Source organism: Tiliqua scincoides, chromosome 1 (genome assembly GCF_035046505.1).
Source record: "Tiliqua scincoides isolate rTilSci1 chromosome 1, rTilSci1.hap2, whole genome shotgun sequence".
Lineage (NCBI taxonomy): Eukaryota > Metazoa > Chordata > Lepidosauria > Squamata > Scincidae > Tiliqua > Tiliqua scincoides.
This window is the reverse complement of record NC_089821.1, coordinates 132,764,549-132,782,527: the sequence shown is the minus strand read 5'-3', so window position 1 is coordinate 132,782,527 and position 17,979 is coordinate 132,764,549. Positions and strand designations below refer to the sequence as shown.

Sequence of the window (17,979 nt, the reverse complement as noted above, 5' to 3'; positions counted from 1 at the left end):
CACCCCTGTCGCCTTTGTTCTTGTACAGCGTGATGATGTTTGCATCCCTCATGTCTTGAGGTACTCCACCTTCTCTCCAGCAGAGACAAAGGATTTCATGCAGCTCAGTGATGATGATCTCTTTGCAGCACTTTAGGACTTCAGCAGGGATGCTGTCTTTTCCAGGTGCCTTGCCAAAGGCAAGGGAGTCCAGGGCCACGTGAAGTTCTTCTAGGGTTGGTTCACTGTCAAGCTCCTCCAGCACAGGCAGGCACTCAATGTTGTTCAGCGCTTCTTCGGTGACTACATTTTCTCTGGAATATAGCTCAGAGTAGTGCTGCACCCAGCGTTCCATCTGCTGTGCCCGATCCTGGATGACCTCGCCTGCAGCAGACTTCAGAGGGGCAATTTTCTTCTGTGTTGGACCTAGGGCCTGCTTGATACCATCATACATCCCCTTGATGTTGCCCGTGTCAGCTGCTATCTGTATCTGGGAACAGAGCTGGAGCCAGTAGTCGTTAGCACATCTCCTGGCAGTCTGCTGGACTTTGCTGCGAGCAGCTCGGAGGACCTGCAGGTTGCGCTCACTGGGACAGGCCTTGTATGCTGCTTGAGCTCTCCTCTTTTCCTCAATGACTGGTGTCAACTCCTCAGAGTGGGCTTCAAACCAGTCTGCCGTCTTGTTGGTCTTCTTGCCAAATATGGACAAGGCGTTGTTGTAAACGGCATTCTTGAAATGTTCCCATCTGTTGGATGCATTTGCATCGACCGGGCCTGGAAGAGATTCCTCAAGCGCTCATGCAAATTCCTCCACTTTTCTCTGATCCCGGGTCTTGCTCGTATCAATGCGAGGTCTTCCTTCCTTTTTTGTGTGGTACAGTCGCTTTGTTTGCAGTTTCACTCTGCTGCACACCAGTGAGTGGTCGGTGTCACAGGCAGCACCCTGATAGCTGCGTGTGATCTTGATGCTGGGAAGGCTGGAGCGTCTGGTGAGAATCAGGTCGAGCTGGTGACAGTGCTTTGATCTTGGGTGTCTCCAAGAGACTCTATGTTGGGGCTTCGTGTTGAAGAACGTGTTGCTGACACAGAGACCGTGATGACAGCAAAACTCTAGCAGGCGTTGGCCATTTTCGTTCATCTTCCCAGTGCCAAACTGACCTAAGCAAGTGGGCCACGAACTGTTATCACCACCAACTCTAGCATGACTCAACCAACAGCTCACCAACAGCTCAATGACTTGACCACATAAAGTAGTGACATATGGGCCTATCCCATTACCCCCAGAGTTACTAGAATAACAAAATCAAGATTGATATCATAAATTATAACGCTCTAATACAGGTATCTCAGGGCTTAATGAGTGTTGTCATGATTTCAAACTGAGAATTTCGGGGTTCAAGAACCACATGAAACCACTCTGAAAATTTCATGCAATTTATCTCTGATCTAGCAGGGTCATAGTTGCATCATGCACTCATTATGATGGATTTTCCTGTGCCGATAATCCAGTCCAAGTTTGTTTAACTGCTCGAAGAATTTCTCAAAAAGCTTGAATAAATATGAATTTATTTTTTTTAAATAAAGGACTACACTAGAATTTGAGGAATACAATGTGAATTTGAATAATCAAGATTGCAAGTTATAAAAGATTACTGTACAATAGGAACATGGCAATACAGATCCAGAAAAGTGGAGTCTTGTGGGATACTAAGTAAAAGTAGCTTTGAACTGTCCAAGTCGTTGCTCACCTGTTGTTACTAATACAAATTCCTATTTCTCTAAGGATAAATGAGTGATGCCTTTTGCTAAGTCAACATATATTCTTCCAAGCAGCTCAAGATCTTTGTGTAATGAGAGGTAATCACTCTCCCTTTCCCAGATGAAAAGGTGGATCAGTTTGCATCTGTCAGACTTAGGGCGCAATCCTACCCTGTGCTGGAAAAGGCAAGCCAGGAGGCTTGCGCGGTCTGCAGCACAGGATAGGGGTCAAAAGCTGCTCAGCCAGAGGCAAGTGCAAAATTTTCCCCTTACCTCTGGGAAAGGCATGCTTTCCCCTATGGGTCTCTTTGGACTTGTGGCACCTCTTGATGTGGCGCAAGTCCGAGGAGAGTGAAGTGACTTGAAGCTGCTCCATTCTCCCAGCTGCCGGATGCCAGCCCTGCCTCCCACTCCCTGCCTGCCCCCCCAGGCCACCACCACCCGCCCTCCCCCCACCCAGGAACGCCTCCCTCCCGCTTCCTCCCCACCTACCTCAGAGGCTTACATAAGACTGATAAAAAGGAGAAGATAAAATAGCTACAGAGTGTTTTTTAGAGAGAAAAGGGACAAAAGTGAAAGGGTCTGTGCTTACTACTTGCTGATACTAACAAGAGCCTGTTTTGATATTGTGTCTACAACAGGGAGAGGCTACAACAGGTAGAGATTCTGAATCACTGGACCTATACAATCACTTCCAGGGTATTTCAGACATCATTGCCTCTGAAGATCCTGATGGGGAAACACTAACAGCTGATTGCTATCAAGGAACAGGGAAGATACTATAGAGGTCAGAGGAAAAAATGGCAGTTATTGGGGATTCCAGGTTAAGAGGTGAGGAAGCTACCGAGTGCTGACCCAGCCTGCTTTCTAGCATGGTGTGTTGTCCTCTGTATTGGAATCAAGGAAGATCTGGCAAGGAGATAGGATGTGGTGTCTGCAGTGGCCCCTTTAAGACTTGTCTTAAGCTTTCAGCAAAGGGTGTGCTGCACAGCTGCAGCCACTAGAGGCAATGAAGTCCCTAGGGATATAAGGAGCACCTGAAGCAGGAAGGATTTGTGGGTTGTAGTGGAGACTGCCTGCCTGCCGGACTGACTTTGGGCCTAATGAACCTACTGGACTGTTGACTTACAGCTCTGCCTTGTGGACTGACCTTCTGGCTAATTGAATGATGTTGCCATGTGCTACTATGAGGAGGTCATTTTTTACTGTGAGGCATTGGGTAGGAAGGTGATAGATCTTGAAAGAGCATAGGTGGTATTCTCATCTGTTCTTTTGGTTATAGGCAAAGGACTTCAATGAGAGAGAATATTCTGAGTGAATGACTGGCTACACCAAAGGTGTCTTTGACAGGGATATGGTTTATGAGACCACTATCTAGACCACTGCTTCCTAGACAAAGGGCTATGGGAAAGAAATGGGCTGCACTTCATGAGAACTGGGGATAATGCTTTTTGGCAAAAGTATGGCAAACCTGATCAAGAGGGCTTTAAACTGAAGACTAGACTAGAGACCCCCGAAATAAGCCAAAAATTTAATCCATAGGTAAATATGCCAGATAGAGATTTTAGGGATACAGTGATAACTGGAGAATATTTGGAGGTGCCTAGTACTCTCAGCTGATATCCCAGCAGTAGGAAAATTAAATCATAATTTAAAAGGGAAAAAGGAGGACCTGAGAAACTGAAGACCCATCAGTCTGACTTCAATACCAGGAGAGATATTAGAACAAGTACACAGTGGAACATCCTTATCTGTCTGGGAGGTCTTTGGAGGAGGCTGGGAGGCTGTGTACAGCCTCTGGAGGGCTGGGAATGGCCCCCAGGTAAGTTATTGCAGTGCTGCACCACCCTGCAGATTTAATTATCCATGGATTTTGGTATCTGCAGGGGCTCCTGGAACAATTCCCCATGAATACCAAAAGCTCACTGTCAGTTTGTACACATCATGATATCAATGCAGCGATGACTAGAAGCCAACATGGATTTGTCAAAAATAAAATGTGCCAGATAAATCTCACCTCTTTTTCATTACTAACTTAGTGGATGGTGGAAATGCTGTAGGTATAATTTATCTTGATTTCAGTAAATTCCCCATGACATCTTGATTAACAAGCTAGAAAATTATGGGCTAGATGGTACAACTATTTGATAGATTTGCAATTGGTTGGACAACTGTGCACAAAGAAGGATATTGCACCTTGTGGTTGGTCTCTGGCAGTCTTTCTTGGAGAACTATAAGAACTGGAATGAGGAAACAAGGGGAGTGCTCTGTCCACATAACTGATGAGAATTTTTTGACTCAGATTTCAGTTTCAGATGCTGTGGTGTACACTGGAGGCCGGGACAGTGAGACTGGTGTGGGAGCTCTTCCTTCAGGCCAACACATATTTAATTTTTTACTGCATTTCTATCCACCTTTTCTCTCCATATGGGGACCCAAAGCAGCCTCCAACTCAATGATTCTTGCTACTTCATTCCTGGGGAAAGCACAAGCACAATGTTTCTATTTCATCCATGAATGAATCATTGAACAGAATTCCTAACTGACTTATGGGAAAAGTAAGTTCTTCCTTCTCATTATTTGTCCACCAGAATGATATCAGCAGGCAAAAAGCCTCCATTGCTCCTTTCAACTCAGGCTCTGGGGCTTCAAGTTTGAAAATAAACAGATGATGTGAAGGGCAAGCAGAAAATAAGTCTGTAGATCAAGGAGCAAAATTAGGATTTAGAAACAACCAGGAATGAACACTGGGCAAGCTTAAACAAACAAATGAATGACCACCATGGTTATGATCAACTGCTCTTGAGTTTTCACTATCTCCTGGAGAACTAAAATAACATTTTCATGAAGAAATTGCAGATATTTGTATGTCCAAATTCTCATACCAGAGAGTAAAGATTTTCATGGAAATTGAAAGCACTGTTCTGCTCTGCAATTGCTTGTTTTAAATGGATTTTAAAAAGTCACAGCATTCAATAATCCAAGTTGTACATAACCCATTCCAAGGAAAATGTCTTGGTGGGAAAAACTTAAATCTCAAAGATGCAGTCACATTTACATAACCAGTAGCACTGACTTTGTATCCTATGGCAGTTGCAGACAATGCAAACTGCAAAAGACTACAACTGCTGTTTTCAGTATTTCGGAAGTGTACCCTGGAGCATAACACCTATTAAGTTCTTTAGGTCACAGTTACCCCGTTCAATCACACAAGGACCTCAGCACTGGCTCTGCTGTCTGTATGGCTAATCCTCGGAACTCAGTGTTCAGGTCCCTGGGGTTGATTCTGAAATAATGTAATCAGATCAAGAATGCCTGCTTTAGACTGCATGTCTCATTTCTAGTTTGAGATGTAGCCAGAACAAAAGTAGGTAACCCTCTGGAATAATCATGTGCCTTCAGTGAAAGTGGTGCTATCTTTCTGCTTGCAGCTACCGTATATAAAACAGGTAATGTGGTATTGGTTTCCATGATACAATTTCAAGTTACAATATGAGAGTACATGTAACTCATCAACAGAGCTGGCTCTGACTTTTACTTAAAACAAGCCAAGGAATTTCAATGGACACACATTAGTGTTAAAACTCAGTGTTACTGAAAACAAAAGACAATAAGATTAACAGAGAACACTTGCATTTGTAAGGCATTTCCTCAGTCTGTTAATATCCTGTTAAACCAAAAAAATAGCATTACGTGTTTCAAACTAATATTTTGACATCACACTGCTACCTGGGAAAAAGTGCCTAAAATTATTTTGCTCTTTATTTAGCTGAGAAGTACATCTCTTTCTAGTCTGTTCAAATAAGAGCCCTGTGTAACTCAGCAGTTTTTTGGGCCTATTATCAAAAGGAAGAGAATACTTTGCCTTTTCTGTATCATGCATTTTCTGCAACCAGAACAGCAATAATATCTACACCAAACATTAGTCTTGCATACATCAGTGTCTTCTAATCTTTAGTTCCCTCAACATCAGTTATAGGTTCTGGATTGCACCGGCATACAGATTCCTAAACTTAACAAAAAGACACTCCTAAAACCCTGCTCTTGAATCAAGTGAATTTTTATAAAACACACTTCAAAGGTTACAAAGACACATTGTCTACCTGATTTTCAGAGTGATTTATATTCTCCTGTGATGAAGTGCGGCTCCTGCGTTTGGTATGATGTGCCTGATGGGTACCCAACTTTTGGGCTCCTTTCATATCTTCATCCGAGGTGTCCATATCAGCTGAATACTGGGATCGGTGCTGTTCATTCCATGAGCTACCTTTGGAAAGTGTAGGTAAAACCTGAGATTCAGAACTATTATCTTATATTTCAGGATGATTCAAAGCAAAAATGGGAAGGAGAGGGAATGGACTGTTGATAATATTAGCAACAATACTAGCATTACTGAAATAATATCAGATTAATTAAACAGTGTGAACAATATTAGGGCCATTATCTCAAGTTCAAACAAAACAAGAGAATGAAGGAGAAAAAAAGACTCTGAGGACTATATTGCTAAAAACTTTAAGAACAAAACCAAACATTTCTTTAAATACATGAGAATTAGGAAACTGGTCAGAGAGGCCCTTGGACTATTAGACAAGAAGGGAAAGAAATATGTGCTAAAAGAGGATTATGAAGAAGCTAAACCAATTCTTTGTGTTCAGTGGTTCTTCACTGCAAAAATGTAGGGCAGATAACTGTGCCTGAATGAATGTGTTCAGGAAAGGAACCTGAAGAACCGGGTCAAAATTATCAACAAATTGAAAATTACCAAGTTACCAGGTGACAGTGTAAAGAAGTGAACTATGAAATTGCTAGAATTACAACAAAAAGCTGTACCTTGTTCCTAAAATTAGACTCAATCCCAGAAGACTGGAAAGCAGCCAATTGAACACTTCTGTTGAGCCCAGTATCTACCCTGACTGACAAAAGCTCTTCACAATCTTTCCTAACTCAACCGGTGATGAAACTAGGACCCTCTGCATGTTCTCCACCACTGAGTTCTGGCTTCTCCTCAAGGATCTTGCATAAATGTTAAGTGGAAACTGTTCAGAGCAGGCTGACAGCACATACCTAGCTGTTAATGCAGGACCGTCCCAGCACTTTCTCTAAGATTACTTTCAAATACACTCAGAACCCATGCAAAAGAACTAAAAGATTTCTGACACCCATTCTGGAGTTTTGCCTCTATATTTCCTATTGCATTTCAACTCTGATTATTACCTAGCCCTTAAAAATTAAATGGGGAGAATCACCTTACTGTGCAATCCTAATTTGCGGGCCTGCACTTTATCCAGCGTAAGTTTGGGCTGGCTGAGGCTTGGCCCAAGGAATGCTTTTCCCCTTCCTTTCCCCTTACCCTGGGGAGAGCCACAGTGACCCCAATAGGTTTACTAGGATCTGCGCCACATCCGAGCAGAATGGAGCAGCCAGGAGCCGCTCTGTGCTGGGGACTAAGATCTGACATAACTGCTGGATCCAGGCCCAGCCTCCCACTCCCCGCCTGCTGTCCTGAAACACCTCCTCCCCATCCTCTGCCCAGACCCGCAGACCCCTGTGCCGGCCGAGCTTGGCCGGCACATACCCACCTTCTCCTGCAGCCATGGAGGCTGGATTTGGCCTTCATGCATCGTGCCACTTTCCTGAACAGCACAGAGCGGCTCCTGGCTGCTCCATTCTGCTTGGATGTGGCGCAGATCCTAGTAAACCCATTGGGGTCACTGCGGTAAGGGGAAAGGAAGAGGAAAAGCGTTCCTTGGGCCAAGCCTCAGCCAGCCCAAACTTGCGCTGGATAAAGTGCAGGCCCGCAAATTAGGCTTACTTCCAGAAAGGATCAAATGTGCTTTACGGCCTGTTTGTGACCCAGCTAGGGCACAGCTAGGATTGTGCCCTTAGTGTTAAAAAAAAAGCCTATTGTTAAAAAAAAAAAAACACCTAGTGATATTTGAGAGACTGCAGATGTGTAATCCTTGCATCATGCACCCTTCCATCTTGTTATCTTGTTAGGTGAAACCACATTAGGGATAACTTGTTTCCAATAATCTCATCTGCTAGATATTTATAGTAACTGTAAAGCACTGAACGCTTTACACAGCAAGAATTTCTGAGGTCAATTGGGCTTGGATCCATTGTAGAGGAACAGTGAAAACAGTGACAATTTCTCCCAAAATGAGTACAGCTGGTGAACAATGTAAAAATAAGAACAAGAGGTATTTGTGTCCAATATATGACGTACTATCCCTAGCTGGATGGTGCATGTCAGTGTGGTACCACTATGCTTGATCTCCTTACACAGTGGTTCTCAAACTGGTGTCCATGGCCCAATTTTTGGTGGTTCACGAAACAGACAGGATTAGGTTATGTGCATCAAGAGTTAAACAAGTTGCTACTTGGCAGGAACACTGCTGCCCAATCACCATTATAGCAAATTTTATATTAGGTGGTCCTGATACATGGCATCACTAGGGGTGCAGAGGGTGTGGCCTGCACTTGGTGACGCGCACAGGGGTGTGACACCACTACTTGCCAACATTTTTTAAGTCTCGGTATTTTGAATAATACCATCATGTGATACATCATGCAGTGTAATGTCATGTGTAATGTCATGCAGAATACAGTGAAACAAACCGTGTTGAAATATGTCTATTCTATCAAAAGTTATATCCAAAAAACCAGCAGGCATGGGACAATAGTACATCACCACGCCCACTGCCTGGGAGGAGGTCCATCATAGGGGTGACATTCTGGCCTTCTACATGTGTGATGCAAACCCTAGTGATGCTACTAGTCCTGATGCTAAAAAGTTTAGGAACTACTGCCTTATAACAATCAGAACTGTAAGCCTTTGGATCCAATCTTAACCAACCTTCCAGCATCAATGCAGCTGTGCCAAGCTGGCATGTGCTTCATCCTGCAGTTGGGGAGTCATGGAGACCTCCTCAAGGTAAGGGGACATTTGTTCCCTTAGCTCTAGGCTGCATTGTGGTTGAATTGGCACTGGAAAGTTGGATCTGATTGGGCCCTTTATTTCTAATTATTCTGGAACGGATGAACCAGAGGTCAGTCAAGGACAAATGTAAAGTCATTGTAATAAGCATGAAAAGTGTCTTTACTACTTATAGTTTAACTACTGCCCATCATCGCTTCTCACCTCATATGGTACAATCTGATAACAGTTTTGACTTGTGATGTACTGCTTGTGCTTAACCGTTATTGTTGGTGTCACAATTTTGCACCAGTGTCTGTGATTCTGTCCTTCCATATCCCTATCCCCTTCTAGAGCTCAATAGGTATTTGTACAGTGCAGTGGTTCATAGCAAATACATGCACATTTTGCAAATGTAATTAAAACTTGGGAGGGTAATACTATGCTATTTAAAAAAAAAATCAAAATGTGAAGGCACCAAGGAAACACAGAATTAATGCAAACCTGTCTTTGGCAAAGTAGCTCATCATTTCAGATGACATTCCTCTGCTTGCACAAACAGGGTTTTTAGAGTAGCCTTAGGATCTTTGGGCACAATCCTATCCTGCGCAGGAACAGGTAAGCCAAGAGGTTTGTGCTGTATCCAGTGCACGATAGGGGCAAAAGTGTCTCAGCCAGAGGCAAGGGAAAACATTTCCCCTTACCTCCAGGTAAGGACCACTGGCCCCATGGGTCTCCATGGACTTGAGGATCACCTCAACAAGGTGGCACAAGTCCGAGGAGAGTAGAGCGGCTTGGAGAAACTCCATTCTCCCCAGGAATGGGGGGTTGGGATCCGGCATAACTCCCTAATCCCAGCCCCATCTCCTGCTCCCAGGGCTGCCCATTGCCTGCCCTCGCCCTGCCCAGGAATGCCTCCCTCCTGCCTCCTCCCCGCCCCCCCCCCCGCCCACCTCAGAGGCTTGTATCAGCCCAGCCGGGCTGGCGCAAGCCTCGCGGAGGAAGCCAGCATGGAGACTTGCGTCGGCCTCCACCGGCTGGTACTTCTCTAAGCACTAGCCTGGCTTCCTCCAAAGGAGGCACAAATGTGCCTTACAGCATGTTTGCGACCCTCCTGGGTCGGCGCAAGGGACTTACGCCAGCCCAACTCAAGGGTTGGATTGCGCCCTTTGTTTCATTCCCTTTTTTAAAACCCTGCTTTTGCCACCTTGATACTGCTAAGCTCTGCTGCAGATTTCCCCCTTGAGAAATCCCTCAAGACAAACTGAGAAAAAACATCTTTCTCATCTTCTAATCAACTGTATTTCTATAACAGCCAAGAAACACTAAATATAATAATCATCTGAAATGCTTAAAAACGTCCAGATAGTTGATTTGACAAGGTCCATTTTAGTGCTATTGTATTGGCAACCTTCAGTCTCGAAAGACTATGGTATCGCGCTATACAAATGTGGAATAAGTTCCCTTCTCAGCCAAAAGGTCTAATCCACTCCAGAATCGATGATTCACCAAAAAGATCCATATCATTTCCTGTGGTTTCCTTTGGGACACATGGTCTTTCTCTGTGTGCAGAACCACAACTGAAATGTATGGTCTGTGCACAAACATTAGATATGCACATAGAATAAGTCTCTGAATGATAGTACCTTAACATGTTAGTTATTTTGAAAATAAAACATGTTATACAAATGGCCCCTCAGGTGTTTTGCTCAGGTGCTTCAAGCCCAGCAAACCTACCGGGTTTGGGCTTTTTTTCCAGGCTCTTAGGATGCTGGTTCACTGTAAGTCGGACCTCTGTGCTGAATTCCTGCTCTGGGAGGGACATGTGCTGTCCCTGCTCCTGCAGGATATGATGGAACATAGCAGCCAGGTCTGCTTCTGCAATCATTGATTCCTTCCGTGAAGCATCTTCCTCTGCACTTGGAAATTCTGCAAAGGTCTAAGAAGAGAGAATGCCTGTTAGCATCAATACGCAGGCAGTGGAAACTTCCTCTTGTTCATCTTCTCCTCAAAAAAATGCTCACAGTTCTTTTCTCATTCTGCAAAGAAATGCTAGCTTTAAAATTAAAGCGTAAAAGGCCCTAAAATACTTAACAATCCTCTTTTAATTACAGTGCAACCCTATGCATGTTTACCCAGAAGTAAACCCCATTGTGTTTAATGGGGCTTCATCTGAGGAAAGAGTGTATAGCATTGCAGCCTAAATCATAGGAAAGTAACAATAGTGTCAGCTGGCACAGCACAGTGGTCTAGAGCAGGGGTGTCCAAAGTTTTTGGCTGGAGGGCCACATCATCTCTCTGACACCGTGTCGGGGGCCGGGGGGGGAAGAATTAATTTACATTTAAAACTTGAATAAATTTGCATAAGTTTACATAAATGAATACATTAAAGATCAACTTATATGAATGAATGAATGAAGGTCTTGCAATAGCTCAAGGCCTTTAAAAGGCCTTGCACAAAGCAAGGTTGGCTTTTCCTTTGCTGCCTCTGCTGCATCACAGACATGAAACAGCAAGCAGTGCAGGGAGCCTTCATCCCACAGTTCACGTGAGAGGTCAAACAGTCGCCCTCACGCTGAGAGCAGTTGCGTTGGGCCAGTGTGGGCTCCAACAAATCTCCAGAGGGCCAGAGGCTCATTGGAGACTGGGGGCTCCCTGAGGGCCGCATTGAGAAGCCTCAAGGGCCACATGTGGCCCTAGGGCACCCCTGGTCTAGAGCAGTGTTTCTCAACCAGTGTTCTCGTACCAGTGGTGGTACTTGATGTGTTGTCTGGTGGTACTCATGGGACCCCCACCTTCTGGTAGCAATTCAATGCAGCAAGAAGCAGTAGGAGGCCCAACAGGCAGAGCTCCAGCGTGTGCTTTTTCAAGTTCAAAAAAGCCCTCCCATCTGCCCTTAGCCTCTTAATGGTATTTGTTGTGTTGCATCTGACCTCCCAATTCAGAAGTAACTGGTGATGACATCTTTGCCAGCTACTCCCAGTGGTACTTCCAATATATGGACCATGCTAAGTGATACATCAGGGGACAAACATTGAGAAATGCTGGTCTAGAGTCTAAGTTGTGAATCAGGACACAACTTGGTTGAATTTTGCCTGAGCCATGAAATTCTCACACAGTAGCCTTAGTGAGTCACTTACTCACCTTACAGTGTTGTTGAATCATTAACATCAAGATAATACAAAGTAGGAAGTACTTTGCAGACTCAGAAAGTGCTATACCAATGCTAAGCCATCCTATATGGCTTAGGCCCAAATCCTAACCAACTTTCCAGCACTGGCATAGCACTGGCATAGCTGTCCCAAAGGGATGTTTGCTGCATCCTGCAGTTGGGTGACACTCCCAGAGGCCACCTCAAATAAGGGAACATTTGTTCCCTTACCTCTGAGCTGCACTGCCCTTATGTCAGTGCTGGAAAGTGGGTTAGGATTGAGCTCTTAATAAGTCATCCTATATGGCTTATACAGAGAGTGTGCACTCAATAATGGACATTAAGAAGGATTTTATAATCTTTCAAAAAGTACTTTACAAGTGAAAACCCTTCACTTTTACTTTGTTTTACTCCCATTCACTGTGTTATAGAAGTAGTATTAACTGTGTTATAGAAATACAGTAAAAATGTTGCTATCTAGCACAAATTGGAAGCAATTGTTGCCAGTTACCCAAAAATGCCAGTTAACACAGCTTGTACAAGGGCCACCCCCAACAGGGCTCCCTCACTTATCTGACAGGGTTCCTTCTGTGGTGCCACTCCACTTTCCTTCACATGGGCCTTCTAAGAACACAGATTCTGAGAGGGTGCCATGAGGAAGGAAGAGGACATCTTCATTCCTTATAGGGCCCTCATGAAGAATAAAGGAGGACAAAGGAGGAAAGAGTGGCACCACAGCGGGAGCCCTGTCAGGTATGTGAGGGGGGGGCTAGATGTTGGCTGGAGGACTCATTAATAAGCAGCACACTCATTAAGCTGGCATCTCTGCTTCCCTGAGGCTGCTGGCAAAAAAATTCTAGTTAACAGAGTTTGGGCACAATCCTTACCAGGTCTACTCAGAAGTAAGTCCTATTTTGTTCAATGAGGCTTACTCTCAGGAAAGTATGGTTAGGATTGCAGCCTTTGCTGCTTAACCAAGGGTCAGATAACATAAGTTTAACTATGCAGGTAAAATGAGTGAAAGCCTCCCTCACAAAAGTTAAGCACAGTCTATCACTTCGTCTCATCGTCTGGTGACTTTCAACTAAATGAGTGAACTGTCTGCACTGAACAGTATTGTATCTGAGGCAACATGGGACCATATGGACATTTAATCTATGATGATCAATCTATGATGATTTATCACCACAGATTATGATGGCTGATACACACGTGCAAGTCATCATTGGAGTCAGTAAGTGATACCTAGATTAACCAGCCCTAATGATTCATTATAACACAGTTAAAGCCTTGTGACATTTTAATCTGTTCTCTTGTTTCCTAGCCTCTTTCTGATTCAAAGCTTTCATTAACCCAGTTCATATGGCAGAGAAAAATTCTTATGGCATTAACAGAGCTAGCAAAGTTCAATCAACTGAGAAGAAAAAGGAAGAGAAGAATGTTTAAGGAACAAAGAAGACATGAAAGCAGAGGCCAACACCACCTCCCTGATACCTGAAGGCCTTCATGATCAGGACGTGAAGAGAGCTGCATAGACTGACGGCGAGATTGATCAGAGTATTCTGAGTCGATTTCAAAATCAAAGGGATGGACAGACAGCAGGCGCTTGGTCTTGCGCATCTTAGAAAGCAGAGAAAGTTAAGAATCTAGATTTAAGTGTAAACACAGTTGATAGTAAAAGGTTTTAATTATCCCTTTTGTTACTTTCATGAAGCAGTCAGCTGTGGATATTCCTTGAATTTCATTTTATGCCTGAGTTCAAATTCTGTTCCTGCTATTCTTGCCTCTGCAATCTCTTTTCAAGCTATTAGATACAGTAACAATGGCAGTAGATGGCTACTCTGCACTCATTTATATTTCATTTCTTTTTGCATTTGACTCTGTTTTCCATTGTTTTTCTCTACCAAGATACCACTTTGTGTATCTGAGGAAGTGGATAGTAGTTCACAAAGCTTGTGCGGAGATAAGTGTGTTAGTCACAAGACTTTTTCTTTTTTTCTTTCGATTTACCCTTTTTCCCTTTTTTGATTTTCCCTTTTTGTATGCTTCTCACTTTCACAGTCAATATAAATATATTGACTGTCAAAGTGAGAAAAATACAAAAAGGGCCAGAATCAAATCGCAGTAACACTACTGAAATCCAGTTTTTACATTCTGAATTGCAATATTTACATTTCCCCTTACAGGGAACATTTGAAATGAAAGATCTGAATTAGTGCATTTAAAATTTCACTGGGAAATTTGGAACTTGATCAACCAATCAATTTGGTCTGGGAGATCAAATATACAATTGAAATTTCAGTGAAAGACATACATTTTGGTCCAATTGCTATTCTGAAATTCAGATTCTAGAAGCTAATTTTTGACATTTCTGATTCAGCATTGATGATTTTTAAATGAGAAATGTTTCCAAAATGTTCAATGTGGCTGAAAAGTTTACAAATCAAAGTTATGCTGCCAAGACTATCCTCTTATACATATACTCAAAATCAGTTCGCATAGGCTAATAATGTGTTAATATATTTTACCACACTTTTGCACACTCAGTTGTCATAAAGGAGCAAAATGGTGGATTTCTTCCCAAAATTTTCAAGGAACATGGAGTGGTTAGGCCAGGGGTGTCAAACATAAGGCCCGGGGGCCGGATGCGGCCCGCGGAAGTTTTTTATACAGACCTCAAGCTCTTAGCTGCTGAGCCATGCTTAGGTGTTACTGCTGAAAGGGCAGCCCACTTGAAAATGAGCTCTCCCATATGTTGAATATGATCAAGATATGTATATTTTCTCTTCTGTCACTTGCAGCTAATGAGTTCCCAAGTGAGAGAAAGTGCTTATTTTTGGTCCTGAACTGTTTAATGACATCACTTCCTGCCTAATGACATCACTTTCAGCCCTCAGCAGGAATCATGAATGCTATTGGGCCCTCTGTATGAAATGAGTTTGACACCCCTGGGTTAGGCAAACCTTTCTTACATTAATAGGAGAATGTTCTCCCAAGATCATCCCCAAGGTGTTTGGGCTCAGTTTAAAATTACTCTACAGGAAGATAGATTCATATCAGGAAATAAAATAACAGGAACACCCATCCCAGAGAGAGAGGGAGAGAGAGAGAGAGAGAGAGAGAGAGAGAGAGAGAATGCACGAATGCGATCTTCAGCCACGAAGGTCCAGTGCTTTAGAAGAAACACCAGTGCTGTAGCCAAAAGAGAGCCTGTCTCTAAAATACTTACTCTAGAATAGCACTCAGCTTCTGCACCATCAATGACATCATCATCAGTTGCCTCTTCACTATCATCATTCCCACTATAGAGCTGGTAATCTTCTAGACAGGAAAAATAAATATACTGATGCTAACATACATTGGTCATGTGCATGAAGTGCAGTTGGGGAGGGCCATATTTCAGTGGTAACATACTTTCATGCCAAAGATTCTCAACTCAATCCCAGTCATTTTTAGTTAAAAAAGGCCTTAGCTAGAATGCCAAGGAAAGACCACTGCCCGAGACTTTGGAGAACTGCTATCAGTTTAAGTTAGAATTAGACAAGAGCAAATAAGGGTCTATTTCAGTACAATGTAACTGTAGCTACTTTCCAATAGGAGGAGGAGAAAAAAGAGATTTTCAGTGAGATTGAGATTATATGAGATTCAATCTTATTTCTTTTGCTCCTCCTCTATCCGAAAGTAGTTAGCTATATAGCACCCAGTCTTTGTTTCAAATTTGGAAACGGCTGGAAGGTAGCAATACCCTTGCTATGCGAACACTAATTCCCTTTCTTACTCAAAAATGCTCATCTTTGTCTTTCATTAAATGAACAAGCATGAGAAAAATAACTGTTAAGGAAGAATTCTCAACAAGGGTGGCATCCATTCTAACCAATGGTGCTTTATAACAGTCTTGGCTCAGCAGGTTCTTATAATTCGTTGAGAATATCAACATACAAGGGGGTCATGTGGCACTGGACTGGTAAAAAGTCAGATTGGAATCTTTTGGCTGATTTGCAGTAAATCAACAAGAGCTTCTGACTTGGGCAGTTCAATTCTAACATGCCCGGGAGCAGGCAGGCTGGCTGACCTGTGCTGCATCCAGAGCAGGGCTGGGCCAGGTTGCATCACACCTTGGAGTAAGGGGAATTCATTCATGGGGCTATGGGGCTACTCGGATCTGTGCCATCTAAAGAGATGGCGAAGATCCAAGTGGGAGGTTAGGATACAGCCTAAGTGCTGGATCCTGGTCCTGCCTCCCTCCAGGGCCCAGTCCTTTCACTAGCCCCAAAACGCCCCCGTTCCACCCTCCCCCCCACCCATCCCAGACCCCTGCACCAGTCTGATTCAGCCAGTGCATACTCACCATTCTGCCGGCACAGCGAAGCTGGATTTGGCCTCCAGAGGCCAGCTCACTTCTGTGCCCCGGCCTACTGACTCCTGCAGTGGCGTAAGAGTGTCTTATGGCACTTTTGCGACACCTTCGAGCCAGCGCAAGGGACTTGCACTGGCCCAAGAGTGCTAATGGATTGCGCTCTCAGTTGTGTAACTCCCTGTAAATGAAGTCAAAATATCGACGGCCTCCTACACATAGAACTATATACAGGGTCGCACAGCTACATAGTATCTAGTATACATTTTTCCTGACATAAATAAGAAAATTCTGAAGTGTGCCATAGAAAGAATTGAAAATTAAGGAAGATTTTCAAGATTTCTTCCAAGGAGATGGCACAGCTCTCAAGTATACTATTGGTTCTTTCCAATACAAAAAGACAACTTACTATTGATGTCTGGCAAGCTGTACACTCTGTCACAACGACCTAGTAAAAAAGCAAGTAGGAGGAAAAAAATTAATTCCTTTAAATCACACAATGCGCTAAGTATGATATAGGGTCAAGAACTGTAAAATCAGTAAAGCTGACTGAAAACAATAGCTGACAGCTTGAATTCCCAATCAAGACTGAGGATAGTCAAGCTGCTATCACAACCAATATAATTCCTAAGCAAAACAATCTTTTTATGTGTTTGACAATCTTCAACACATATAACTGTGTACATGATCACAAAGCTGCACAATATCAACTTAAAAAGAAATAACTATGGCCTTTTTTCTATGAGACAGTCAGCCAGCAAAGTGGTTATAAAGGCATGGCAAAATAACGACTACTTATTAATGAGCCACTGAGGTCACTTGTGACTTATTACACGGGCATTGCAGTGTTCCCCAAGGGTAGAAGCTCGTGTGCCAACAATGGGAAGACAACAGAGTGCAGGGTTGGGGGTGGCTCACTTGCCTATCATTCTGTGGTACTTCAGTTCAACATAAAGCCAGTTATGCTAGTACAGTACAATATGCTAGTACCAATACAATGCACCTGATAAATTGTATAAAACTTTGAACAGAGTTTCAGTCGTCAGATAATGGAGCAGTATGGATTTGTCCCACCCACCTTTCACAGGATGCAACATCAGCATAAATCAGGTTGCAAGTTTATCCTATCCTTTTCTAGAAGCAAGCCCCAAATAACAGTGGCACTTCTGGGCAAACATACAAAGGATGAAGTTATTTGTCCATTAAAATGGGATCTAATGTAGATTATCCCTTCTCCCCTATGATTTCACATAAACATACTGAAGATTTCACATAAAGATACATTTCTGTAGGCACACTTTGGAGGACAGGCTGCAAGCCTTGCTAAGAGTCAAAATACTCTGTTGAAAACAAGGAAGACATAGCAGCACCTGCCTTGATTAATTCTGATTGTACAAACGGAGCCAGAGACTTCCAAATGTTGCTTCTTATCCAGAGAGAAATGAATACTGCAAAGGTTGCTTTCACATAGAAACCTGCCTCACAGTGCCATCTATTGGCCAGGTGTCACTTTATTATTTGGATCGACCAGATTTGAGAAAAGGTGTGTGTACACAATCACCTTCAACATAAGTCTTGGATTTATGGGTTTTTAGAATTATCTTATTTTTGTTTGCAGTATTTTAGCTATTATCTATGAGTTTTTTGACATGCAAGGAATCTACCTAAATTCTCAAGACAGTGTAAATTTGAATATTATTTTCAGTTACATGCTGTACCTTCAAGCTGTGTACCTACAAGTCTTTATTACACAGTGGCTTCCCTAAGCTTTAAAGAGTTAGCCTACTGTGTGAGTGTTTAACAGATACAACAGCAAGGTAT

At 43.1% G+C, this 17,979-nt stretch overlaps 1 protein-coding gene across 1 annotated transcript in view; it reads right to left on the bottom strand.

Moving 5' to 3' along the window:
- MLPH (melanophilin) overlaps positions 1–17,979 on the bottom strand; it is a 75,163-nt gene that overhangs the window by 40,971 nt on the left and 16,213 nt on the right. Inside the window, exons 4-8 of the mRNA XM_066637313.1 lie at positions 16,568–16,606; positions 15,034–15,125; positions 13,299–13,424; positions 10,391–10,592; positions 5,841–6,004 (exon numbers count right to left, since the gene is read on the bottom strand). Of these exons, the coding sequence (XP_066493410.1) occupies positions 5,841–6,004; positions 10,391–10,592; positions 13,299–13,424; positions 15,034–15,125; positions 16,568–16,606 (623 nt within the window). The remainder of the gene's footprint in view (positions 1–5,840; positions 6,005–10,390; positions 10,593–13,298; positions 13,425–15,033; positions 15,126–16,567; positions 16,607–17,979) is intronic.